At 36.7% G+C, this 13,542-nt stretch overlaps 1 protein-coding gene across 3 annotated transcripts in view; it reads right to left on the reverse strand.

Annotated features, from left to right (window-relative positions):
• RASA2 (RAS p21 protein activator 2) overlaps positions 1–13,542 on the reverse strand; it is a 121,998-nt gene that overhangs the window by 83,391 nt on the left and 25,065 nt on the right. For all 3 annotated transcript variants that reach the window (XM_042956312.1, XM_042956311.1, XM_042956313.1), the window contains exons 2-3: positions 11,676–11,793; positions 5,801–5,904 (exon numbers count right to left, since the gene is read on the reverse strand). In XM_042956312.1, coding sequence (XP_042812246.1) covers positions 5,801–5,904; positions 11,676–11,793 — 222 coding nt within the window. The remainder of the gene's footprint in view (positions 1–5,800; positions 5,905–11,675; positions 11,794–13,542) is intronic.

The raw sequence follows: 13,542 nt of genomic DNA on the forward strand, positions 1-13,542 counted from the left end.
GCGATTCAATCACAAAACTTTAATGCCCTAGTGTATAGAGTTTAGGGTACATTTTGTTCTCCATGGTAGACTGGTATATTAATGGTCCCCAAAAATCATTCTTCCTTGGTCTATGCCATCGTGTGGTCTTCTCCAGCACAGACTCTGGTTTGGCCATGTCACTTGCTTTTGCCCAATGGGACATCAGCAAATGTGATGCAAGTAGAATCTTACTAAACACCTGTGCAGTAGGGCTTACCCTCTTAAAACCCCAAAACCATATGGAAAGGAAGGCCCAGATAACAGCCAGCACCAGCCACCAGACATATGAGTCAGGCCATTTAGTCCAGTCAATCTTCTGGATAAGTGCACATTAGTGATCCCAGTTGAGACCAATGGAATAACCACCAGTTGAGCTCAACCCAAATTAACAACCCTGAGGATCATGACCAAATATATAGTTGATGTATTTAGCCACCAAGTATTGGAATGGTTTGTTATGTACCAACAGATAAGTGATACAGACCCTATGCAAACAGATATGAAAGTGTCAACTTAGGCAATTTTGACTTCAGAGCTAAATGCCAGCAGAAATTACAAATTAAAAAGTTTGAAAAGATCTTAGCAATCTTAAACTCAGACTTATTTTATAGATACGCCAGGCCTAAGAAGGTAAAGTGATGTGTTTAAGGTCACACAGCCAGGAAGTGACAGAGTCATGAATGAATTCAGGTTTCTGATAGCCTAGTGAAATTCTCTTATACTGTTCTGAAACAAGGCGAAAGAAAAAAAAACTTGCCTAGCTCAGATAACCACAGTTTAGTTTTTCAGCCTAGATGCCCCTCAAACTAAAATACCCAGAAAATACACACCATAAGATAAAATATATGTTTTATTTTTCTATTAGAATTCTCACTGGAAATGGAAATACATTCTTACATAAAACTTTTCTTTTTTCTCTCCTTTTAAGAGAGGACACTATACCTTACGTCAATATATCACAAAATAAAATAAAACCTTAACTTTGCAACTTCCTATTTTTTTATAGCAAAGTTCCTAGGTCTCAAGTTTTTAATTCACAATCAAATTTTTGTACTAACTACCTGGCATACGAAGATGACTAACATAAAATATTTTGCCCCATATTGATAACAGTTATTACTTCTGGGAAGGGGACTGGGAGGGAGTCAGTGGTCAAAATGAATTAGGATTATCTGCAGTACTACAATTTGAAATTTTTTTATAAAAAGACAAAAATTCATGTATTACTTACACAATTAAAAAACAAGCTCTTAAAACTGTACTTGGCTAGTGCACATTCTCAGAAATTCTTAAGTTTCAAAGATGGGTCTTTCAACTTTAGCTCAAATTTCATTTGAAAATGCTATAGTACTGTTTAATCTACAACTTGGCAACTAAGAATTATAAAATAATTAAACTCAATTTTCAATAGCTGAAATTTAAAAAACAAATAAACAAACAAAAAACAACCCCAGGGTGCCTGGATGGCTCAGTGGGGTAAGACTCTTGATTTCCGCGGGTCAAGATTCCAGAGTTGAGCCCCCAAGTTAGGCCCTGCGCTGAGCATGTAACCTACTTAAGATTTTCTACCTCCCCCTCTGCTCCCTCTGCCTGTCTCCCCCGTGCTTAAAAAAAAAAAAAAAAAAAAAGGCAACAACGGAACTTTATGAGTTAGTGACAAAAGAAAATATGTTAAACTACAAAAATGTAAAGATTCATAAATAAAAACCATTTTCCAACTTTAACAGGTACATACATGATGCTGTTTACTTTAATAATAATTCCTATGTGTAAAAGGAAAAAAACTGCCACTAAATGCAAAAATTTTGTCTTAATAAAAATAAAATTATTTGAAAAAAAAGTTCTCACACCAAGTTATGGGTTTCTGATACTGTTACACAAAGAAGTGATATTTATGTAAAATTTTTTTGTTTAAAAGTGCAATTGACTTTTACTTTAAAAACAAAAAAACTTAGCACAGGGAACTTTTGGAAATCGTAATTATAAACCTCAACTAAAGGCCTTTCAATGAAATAATGTATGATGACTATAGTATTATATGCAAACAATGAAAATTACAAAGTTTTCTTAAAAAGACATGATAGACACTCTCTCTCAAGGGTCGCTCATAACCACCAAGAGCCTTTATCTAATCCTTACCCTACTCTGCTCTACTCTAGTTGTTGACATTAAAAGATCTCCTGGCCTTCTGAGATGTGAATCTCTCCTATCTCTGTTCCTACATCCCTGATAAATTTTATCAATCTTCATTGAAGCCTCATTTTCCCTGCGTTTTCCTTATCTGCTCCCAGGGCAATTTCATTGGTTCCTGCAGAGTCTTCAAGTATCACTTAATGCTCATGACTCTCAAATTCACATCTCAAGCCCTTCTCTCTAAGCTTCAGATCTGTATTTCCAACAGTCAACTAAAGTGTCCACCAAGATGTTTCCCAGGTAATACAAGTTTAACTTGTTTGAAATCAAAGTCATCCTTTCCTCTTCCCATCCTGCTGTGTTCTTTATCTCAGTTAATGATGGCCATAGAAACAATACCATTTTTAACTTTCCTTTCTCACAATCCTTCATCCCCTTATAACCCCTAAACCCTACTTGAAGCTTCTTCACTGAAGTACATGCACTCATTCACATTCCCACTGCCACTGCCCTTTGCATCTCATTTGATTATAGCCTCCCTGACTCTAATTTCTCTACTCTAAATCATAAACTACAGATCACATATGTAAAGTGTGTGTATATATACTTTAAAAGAACATATATACATATATATACATTTACATATGTAATCTATAGACACTGAGTTTGTATTTTGGAAGTTACTGCTGTAGGCCATAAAAAGTTGTTAAACTACAAAAGTATTCATGTATACATAGTCATATATAATTTTTAAAATGTTTTTCTTCCTTTTTTTTTTTTTTTTTAAAGTTTTCTCATTCTTAAAAGGTTCAACATTACTGTCTATAGGATGAAGTCCAAACTTCTAAGCACAGTTTTTAGGGTCCATCACAACTTGGTCCCAATTTATATTCCCAGTTTCACTTCTACCACCCTCTTCCTAAGTAATTTATATATTCCAGTAGATACACCACAAACATGATTTGTTTTTTCTCCTCTAATTCTGCGAATCCCTATAACCTGGAAATTTCTTACTTTTCCTACTTAGGTAGTCTGTTAATCCTCCACCAAACAAGATTACCTGTTGTCTGTGTTCTCAAGTACTTTGTTCATATCTCTAGCCCAGATCCAATTACAATAAATTAGAATTAGAGTACTAGTGTGCCTCTCTGATAGCCTGGGAATAACCTGAGTTGTCTTCTTTGTATGCCACACAGAAGTGTTTGTAAATGTTGGTTTCACTGAATTGAGGATGGGACCTCAGGGGTCTGCTAGAAAGAAAAGAGTCTGCATATAAATAAAGAACTCAGAAGAAGAAAGACAACTAGGATAATACAAAGTCATTAAACTGTATTTTCTCTGGCTTTCAACAAGTTGAATAAGCAATCAAAAAGAGTCAAATATGACAAAGAGGCAAATAAGGATTCAACACTATGAAAATGCCTTTTGTGACAAAGAAAAAGTATTTGTTATGTGTACAGCTGACAAAAGTTAACATATTTAACAAAATAAGTACGCATAAAAGTAAACAAATCCATCCAAATGAAAAATGGGCATGACAATGAAAAACTAGTTTATAGAAGAAAAATATAAAAGACTAATAAACATACAAAAAATTCAACAAATTGATAATCAGAAAAATACAAGTCAAAAAATATTATTTTTCACCTATCAAATTGGGAGAAACTTTTTTCAATGCTAATATCCAAGAATATCCATGATATGGTGAAATGATTATGCCCAGGCCATGTTTGGGGGAATTTAAATTACCATAGTATTTCTGGGGGCCAATGTAAAAAACACAGAGAGAAGAAATTTTAAAAATATTCATATCTTGGGGCACCAGGGTGGCTCAGTCAGTTAACTGTCCAACTCTTAATTTTGGTTCAGGTGGGATCAAGCCCAGCATCAGACTCTGTACTGACAGTGTGGAGCCTACTTAGGATTCTCTCTCTCCTTCTCTCCCTGCACCCGCACCCCCCCCCCCCACCAACTTATGCCTTTGCCTGTGCATGCACTAAGTAAATACATAAACTTTAAAAAATAAATAAAAATATTCATATCCTTTAACCCAGTATTTTCACTTCTAGGAATTTATTCTAAGAAAAAGAGACATACTAAGATGTATGCAAGAAGGATGTTCATACCAACACCATTTTTTTTTTTTAAGTCTATTTATTTATTTTGAGAGAGTAAGAGAGCACAAGCAGGGGAGGGGCAGGGAGAGAGGAAGAGAGAGAGAATCTGAAGCAGGCTCTGCACTGTCAGCACAGAATCAGATGCAGGGCTCGAACTCACAAATCTTGAGATCATGACCCGAGCTGAAATCAAGAGTCGGATGTTCAACCAACCGAGCCACCCAGGTGCCCCAGGAGCTCATAGCAACACCATTTAGAGAAATCAACAATCTGAAAACGTAAGTGTTCACCAACAAAGAGGTGGTTAAAACAATGTATTTCTTTACAGAGGATATTTAACAAATAATTTTAAAAAACACTTAATGACAAGGGAAAAGGATCATTAGATGAAAAAAGGAAAAAACTGAATAGTGCAATGTAATAATACAAATACAGAAAATAAAGGGAAGAAATATACAAATTATTAACTAGTTATTCCTGTGCACAGCCACTACTGATCACTAAGAACATGTAATAGCTTTAGAATTAAAAATATATATACTGTTTTTAAAGGTTATTTGATTTCCTCTAAAAGGATTCTAGCAAACTTCAAAAAAGGTTTGTCAGGAAAATATAGAAGCCAGATTACAAAGATTTAAAAACAAAGTAGCAGTAAGCAGAAGGATACAAACCATTTGTTAAGAAGTTCAACAGCAAAAGCAGAAACACATTAGATGGTAGTTAAGAGAGGACAAAGTCAAATAAATCATTTAAAAAAGTCAAATTAACCATTTAAACTGTCGAAGACTTGAGCATATTTCCAATCAGAAAGGAGAAATGGAAATGACGAAATTCACAATACTAAAAAGCAAGAGGATAATACATGCAAATTACAGACCTCTACCTGTTATTAAAATACAGATAATGGTACAAAGACCATGAATCTGACACATACATGTCCATTTAGCTTTGTTCTACTCCATGCCCACAGAGCATACCCCAGCCTTAGACAATTATTTAAGAAATAGAGTTCATGGTCACCAATAGAGCCAGAGAGAAAACATACGTCTACATTAAAGCAAATTATTACTTCTATTAAAAAAGCTTCAAAAATAAATGTTCTTTGGGAGATCAAATACTGCGATCTTTGTATAAAAACATTCTTTGAACCATTCAGCAAATACTTACCAAGATTTTACCAAATGTAAGGCACTCTGTGAGTGATGGTCTCTACCTCCATAAATACCCTATTAGACAAGATACTAAACAAAAAACTGATGAACAAGTGTAATGAATACTAACGAAAATGGCCCTACAGGTACTTTGGAAGCATGACTCCATGATTAGGGGGAGATCAGTCACGACACCTCCAAAGCATTACCTAAGCTGAGCATACAAATTAAAAATAAGATTCACAAACAAACATGAAGAGTAAAGGATTAGAAATACTGAACATATATTATTTTGTTGTTTTCAATGCTTTATATTTGGAGAAAGAATTAACAGAAACACCAACACTGTGATTAAAGATAATTATGAATAGTACATACCTATACGAAGGTCTCTTTGTAAAACATTCTTATCATAAACATAGAAAGACAAATACTGGAAAGTTCTTGGAATCTCAAAGTAAAATTCTTCACTGAAAAATGGGCTAGAGAGAAAGGGGGAAAAGCTCATTAAATTTAAATTTGACGGTGTCCTCAAACAGTATTTTCAATAAAATAAATTACAGACTAAAACATCATAGGGAAAAGCTTCAAAAGCCCAAAATTATTCTCTATGCTAAGTTCCAACTAAACCTTATACAAACCAAACTGAACTCTGAGAGGACCTCAATTGCTAGGCTGAGCTCTGAACAGCTTTTCAGAAGTCCTATGGACAGAAGACCCAATTATTGCCTAGGGTCATGTCCACCTCAAGTGGACACAATGAGCTGAGGAGAGTGTCCTTCACAACATCATCATCTCAGAAATATGTATAGCTTTATTAATCGCAATTGACAACACAAAAGGATAATGTTTTGAAAAGTATTTTTTTTAATATATTTAAGAAATTACAATGGGTTATTTTGAATCAACTTAAGTTATACATTACATATAATGAAATCCAATTTAAAGTACAGAGTTAATGATTTGACAAATTTATAAACCTGTGTCATCTCCATCCCAGTCAACACGTAGTAACACTTCTGTCTCCCAGAAGGTTTCTGTATACTCCTCTGCAGTTATCCCACCACACCTGACACAGGCAACCAGTGATCTGATTTCTATTATACAGATCTGTCAAAGAATCCCATATAAATAGAATTAAATAGTATGTACTCTTGTGTCTAGCTTCTCTCACTCAGCTTAACAACTGAGATTTTTCCATTTTGCTCATGTGTTTTAATTGCTGCATAATATTCCCTTCATGAATATTCCACAATCTATTCTCCCAGTCATGTCATGCAAGTTGTTTCTAGTTTGGGCTGTTAAAAAGAAAGCTGCTATAACATTTTTATAGAAGGTTTTTTCTGAACATATGCTTTCAATTATTTTGGGTAGACAGCTAAAAGAGTGGAATTGTTAAGTTAAAAGGTAGATGAATTTTTAATTTATAAGAAACTGCTGTCAAACTGTTTTCCAACACCTGTGTCCCAAACAAATGTGTACCATTTACACTTTTACCAGCAATGCAGGAGGGCTCGAGTTATTTCATTGTCAAATTTGCTATTGAAAGTCTTTTTAAAATTAGCTATTCTAGTGAATATGATATGATAAATTTTTACACCTGTGAAATTTCTACCCCAGTCAAGATGAAGAACATTTCTATCTCCCCAGACAGTTCCCTTGTGCAATCGCCTCCTCCATACTGTCACAAAAACCAGTGATCTGATTTCGATCATGACACATTTGTTCAAGAATCTATAGTGACAGAAATGGTCTTAAACTGCATTTCCCTGATGGCTAATGATGCTGAATATTTTTCATGTGCTTGTTGGCCATCTGTATATATTCTTTTGGGAAATACCTATTCGTGTTTTCTCCACATATTTTATTTTATTTTATTTTTTTTAATTTTTTTAACGTTTATTTATTTTTGAGATAGAGAGACAGAGCATGAACGGGGGAGGAGCAGAGAGAGAGGGAGACACAGAATCGGAAGCAGGCTCCAGGCTCTGAGCCATCAGCCCAGAGCCCGATGCGGGGCTCGAACTCACTGACCGCGAGATCGTGACCTGAGCTGAAGTCGGACGCTCAACCGACTGAGCCACCCAGGCGCCCCTCTCCACATATTTTAAATGGGCTATCTGTCTTATTGGTTTTGTTTTCATTTTTAAATAAGTTCTAGATACAAGTCCTTTGTCAGAATATTTTCTCCCAGCTGTGGATGGCCATTTCATTTTCTCGACAATGTCTGTTGAAGAGCAGAAGGCTCTCATTTTGATGAAATCCGGTTTCTCAATTTTCTTCTCTTATGACTAGTGATTTCTACATCCTAAGTTAAGAATTCTTTGCCTATCCCCAAGTTGCTAAGATTTTCTCCTATGAAACCACTTATTTTTTTAATGTTTATTTAAACTTTTAAAAAATGTTTTTATTTATTTTTGAGAGACAGAGACAGAGCATGAGTATGGCAGGGGCAGAGAGAGAGGGAGACACATAATCTGAAGCAGGTCCCAGGCTCTGAGCTGTCAACACAGAGCCCGATGCGGCACTCAAACTCACGGACCATGAGATCATGACCTGAGCCAAAGTCAGACACTTAACTGACGGAGCCACCCAGGCGCCCAATGTTTATTTATTTTTGAGAGAGAGAGTACCAGCAGGGGAGGGGCAGAAAGAGAGGGAGACACAGAATCTGAAGCAGGCTCCAGGCTCTGAACTGCCAGCACAGAGCCTGATGCAGGATTCAAACCCACAAACTGAGAGATCATGACCTGAGCTGAAGTCAGACACTTAACTGACTGACTCACCCAGGTGCCCCCCAAACAACTCATTTTTATAAGTTTATTTTAAGAATGTTATTTTGATGTTTAAATTCTTCTATAAAGACATGAATCTCTGAAATGTTAGTAAATATCTTTGTCAAGATCACTTCTTTCCTAAGAATGTTTAAAGAAATAAAGGATTCTTTGAAAATGTCACCAGAAAAATGCAATCTCTTTAGGATGTCACAACTTAAAAAAAGAAACTGAAATACAAAGGAAAATACTGTTACAGAAGTTATTTCTGACCTTGTCCAGAAAACAGCTGACTCAGCTTTTTAGCTGTTTATAACGCCTGGTTAACTTTTGCCAATATGTTTCCCACCTCAAATGTAATAAAAATAAACTTTTAAAAGTTGGTCTATCAAAATAACTGGAGTCCTCTAATTAATCTCAACATAAAAACTGATACAAAAAAAACTATTAGGCAAAGACATGACATGTTTAGGTATTTTCTCCTTTGCATCATTTTATAAACAATTATAAAATTGAGGATTTCCTTTATATGTCACATGCACGCACTCAAATGTTATTTTTAAAATACATTATAAAACCAAGTAAGAATACCACAGAACTATCCACTAAACAATCTGTTATCACTATATCACCACAATTGCAGCAAGTTAATCCCCACATCTGGGTGCCCACATCTTTAATTAATTAACTAATCAATCTATCTGAAGAAAACTTTTCAATGAGATTGGTAAGCAGCAATGACTAGACTTACACAGTTTTTAAAACAACACTCTATTGCTATCATTGATGTATGATCATGCATATGACTCTTAAGGAAATTCCTGGGATGGGAAAGAAAAGCACTAGGCACAAGCAGTATTGCTATTTCTCAGTTTGTTTATACCATTCGCTCTTCAAAAGGATTTGAGGTAGAAATGTGGGAGCTATAGATTTCATATAGGACTCTTCCTTACCCATTATGAAAACCTGTATCCAGGCTGCCTATAAAAACTGTACTATTCAGAACCCATAAGATCTAAATGGTATCTACTGACTTATCAAAATAAGGGGAAAAAAACACTGACATGAAAGCCAGGGGGGCAAAGCTTTATATTACAGATTCTTTCACCTTATTCCACAAGGAAAATGCTAGGGGGCACCTAGAATCCAAGAAGCACCTAATCTAACATGTGAAATAACTAAGGTAACCACTGTTAGTCTTAAAATACCTTCCAAGTTGCTATGCATCTAGAAAAATAATTTAAGATGGATAAAAATAATTGGTTTCATCATCTTTCCACAACACAAATATCTAGAAAGGCAAGAGTTAAAAAAAAAAGTAAGCTAATTTTAGTCACTAATTTACAAAGCTACATATTTGAAACTACCACAAGTATTCAATTTATGGACAATTACTAGCTCTGTATATCACTGATTTTTGTGCGATATGGAATCAGTGTACATTGAGTAACAAACTAAGAGTTGTAACAGTTTCAGGTTCCAATCTCCAGTTTGCTTCCAACTTCCTATATTATACACACAAATTATTCAGCCTTTTGGTGACTCGGTTTCATCATGCATAACATATAAATAACAAAATTCTAATACAACAGTGACAGATGATTTATGACTAAAGACATGAAGTATATTACTTTAAATTTTGGGGGGGTTACTGAAGTACTTTCAGCTTTACACAATCCTTTCCTATGAAGAACACTAGAGACATTCAAAATTATAACTACTGACAATAAAGATAAAAGGGAAAAAGCCTCAGAGAAAAAAGGGCAAGTTTAAAGAAAATAGATTATGAAAAAGAACACCAAAAAATAGATTCCCTAGGGGTGCCGGGGTGGCTCAGTCAGTTAAGCATCTGACTCTTGGTTTTAGGATCTCACAGTTGGTGAGTTCGAGCCCCGCCGTTGGGCTCTGCTCTGACAGTGCAGAGCCTGCTTGGGAATTCTCTCTCTCCCTCTGTCTCCATCCCTCTCTTGCTCATGCTCTCTCTCAAATTGAATAAACTCTTAAAATCAGATTCCCCAAAAAGTTTACAGGAGTCATGACACTTAGTAATTCATTCATCACACGTTCATTCCAACAACTCCCCATGCCTTTATTTTGACTCTTATCTCTGTCCAAGACTGCGTCCTGTCAGCACAGCTCTGTGCTAGAATTATGCCCACAAATGCTATTACAGGGCAGACGTGGCACACTCTAATTTTATGAATTAGAATTTATTATGATACTCTCAAAGTGCTATTACACTTAACAAAAATGAGAAATTTACGTAAGAATCCATTCCCTGACAATGACTTGTGCAACTCTCAGAAGTAATTTATTCTCAAGAGAAATAAAATAATGAGGTACTCTGAGAAAAGTTCAAATAAATAGGCAAAATTTAGCCTAGAGAACAAACTGAGGTGTATTGATAGTTGTTTTCAAAAACTTGAAAGATGTCATGTCAAAGACAGATTAAGGTGTTTTCCAGAAATCCAAGGGAGGATTAGGAACAATTAAAAGGAAGATATATTTTGAAGCAATGAAAAGCCACATGAAAGCCAGCACTGCATCTATCTTGTTCTCATGAATATAGGAATAAACAGCACCCAGCCAGCTCTTGGCATACAGTAGGTTCTCCTTTTGATAGACATTATTTGACTAAATGTAAGAGTTTCCTAAGGATCAGAATAGTTCTAAGAACAAATAGTCTGCTTAAGAAGCAATGAACTCCTTGGTCACTGGAACAAACATTATTAAGCAAATGTCAGATGACCTCTTGTCAACGATAATTGTCAGAAGGAACAAACCGTAAGGCAGTTGATTAGTCCAGCTCAAAAAACATTAGAGCTCCCTCAAACTCTGAGATTCTGTAATTCTAAAAACAAATCCAGGGGCGCCTGGTGGCGCAGTCGGCTAATCATCCAACTTCGGTTCAGGTCTTGATCTCGTGGTTCATGAGTTCAAGGCCTGCATTGAGCTCTGTGCTAACAACTCAGAACCTGGAGCCTGCTTTGGATTCTGTGTCTCCCTCTCTCTCTGCCCCTGCCCTGTTTCACTCTGTCTCTGTCTCTCTCTCTCTCTCAAAAATAAATAATAAACATTTAAAAAAATTTTAATAAAAATAAAAATAAAAAATCCAGAATGTAAAAGAAAAGTTTCAGGGTCGCCTGGGTGGCTCAGTCGGTTAAGCGTCTGACTTCAGCTTAGGTCACGATCTCACGTTCTGTGAGTTCAAGCCCCGCGTCGGGCTCTGGGCTGATGGCTCAGAGCCTGGAGCCTGCTTCCGGTTCTGTGTCTCCCTCTCTCTCTGCCCCTCCCCCATTCATGCTCTGTCTCTCTCTGTCTCAAAAATAAATAAACGTTAAAAAAAAAATTTGTTTTTTAAAAAAAAAGAAAAGTTTCAGATAAACGAAGTATTCTTGATGATTACAGTCTGGAAAAAGTATAAAATTTATTTATTAATATATATCATATGAAAGATAATTTATGAATTTTTTACAAACCTTAAAGATTTTTCAACAACTTGGGTACGATAAACTTCTTCCTGGTCCAAATTTATGGTGCAGAAACAATCTCTCATTTTGTTGGGTCCAAGATATGGCAATAAATTTTTTGCTTCACCTGTTGGCACAAAAATTAAAATTGGTGTTAAATACCACCAGCTGCTTCATGCTAAGCCTTATAAAGGATGAATTCAATTCAAAAGAATATTCCAGAGGTAGCACAAAAAAACTCCTGATTATAGAAAGAAGCTGATCAATTTGGGCTAAAGGCATCCAGTGATGGGGCACCTAAGCGGCTCAGTCAGTTAAGCACTGGACTTTGGCTCAGGTCATGATGTCACGGTTCATGACTTCGAGTCCCACATCAGGATCTCTGCTGTCAGCAGGGAGCCCACTTGGGATCCTCTGTTTCCCCCTGTCTGCCCCTCCCCTGCTCAAGCACACATGCTCTCTCTCTCAACAATTAATAAACGTTGGAAAAAAAAAAAAAAGGTATCCAGTGAGACTGAAAAGAGGAGCTGGGTGTAAAGGGGAGTGTGAGGTCATATTACATCATGGTGTCCCTGCTCGTGGAAAAGGGCAACTCCCCACTTGTCCTCTCCATTCCAATCACCAGTGCCACTTCAAAGACTTGACTCCACAATTAATCCCTCTTTCCTGTATCATCAATTCTCCTCTCTAGTGGATCATTCCCATCAGAACGAAAACAAGCTTTAGTATTTCCCAATTTTAAAAGAGCACAAAAAGAAAAAAAATCTCTTGTGATTCCACATCCTTTCTTGTGGTATCATTCCATTTCTAGACTCTCTTTCATACCAAATCTTCTCAAAAGCAATCATCTCTAGTCACTGTTTCTAATTTCTCACTTTCCATACATTCTTCAACCCTCTCCCCAGTCAGCCAGCTTCTAACTCCATGATGACACACAGCAACTGTTCTAGCTAGGGTTATCAATGCTTTCCATGTTGCCAAATCCAGTGGTCATTTCTCTGCCCTCATCATACCTGATCTGGTGGCACTATTTAATAATAGTGAACACTAACATCCCTCCTTAAAATGTCCTTTTCTTGGCTTCTCCAACACAATTATTTCTGGCTTTCCTCCTACATCCCTGGCCCTCTGTTGACTTCTTTCCCTCCTCACCTCTAAATGTTGCAATGCTTCAGGACTCAGATCTGGACCACCTTCTCTTCTTTGCCTGTGCAAACCCCTTCAAGTATGGTGTTAATGCAATTGCTTCCTAGCTCTGCATTTCTAGGCCTGATCTCTCCTCCTCAACACTGGATGTGAATATCCAACTGCCTCCTTGGATATCCAGTAGGCATCTCGGATTTAACAAGTCCCCGACAAACCATCTGACTTCCTCCCCTAAAACATGCTCTTCCCCCAGTCTACCACCATCTTATTCTCTTTTTCTCACCATCCTCCCCAAACCTCCCCCACATCCAACCCATCAGTAAATCCAGCAAACCTTCAAAACACATCTCAAATCCAACCACTTCTCCTTGCCTTCACTGGTATTCCCCTACAATCCACTTTCCACCAGTGTGATCATCTGAACATATTCTTCAGGTCGGTCACTCCCCTGCTCCAATACCATTCCATTTCACTTAGAATACAATCTGACTTCTAAATTCCCATTCTCATGATCCACACAGCCCTACCATTCTCTCCTCTCTGACCTCTTTTCTTCCCGCTCTCTTCAGTGTTCACCCTTTTTTCATTCACCAACCATGCCAAACTTGGTCACATGGAGGGCCTCTGCCTGGAATGCTCTAACTCTACAGCATCCCATGGCTGGCTCTGCTTTTCCTTCAGGTTTCAGCTTAAATTCTCAGAGAAACCTTCCCCAACTATTCTGTCTCCA

The sequence above is a fragment of the Panthera tigris genome, chromosome C2 (assembly GCF_018350195.1).
Source record: "Panthera tigris isolate Pti1 chromosome C2, P.tigris_Pti1_mat1.1, whole genome shotgun sequence".
Taxonomy (NCBI): Eukaryota; Metazoa; Chordata; class Mammalia; order Carnivora; family Felidae; genus Panthera; species Panthera tigris.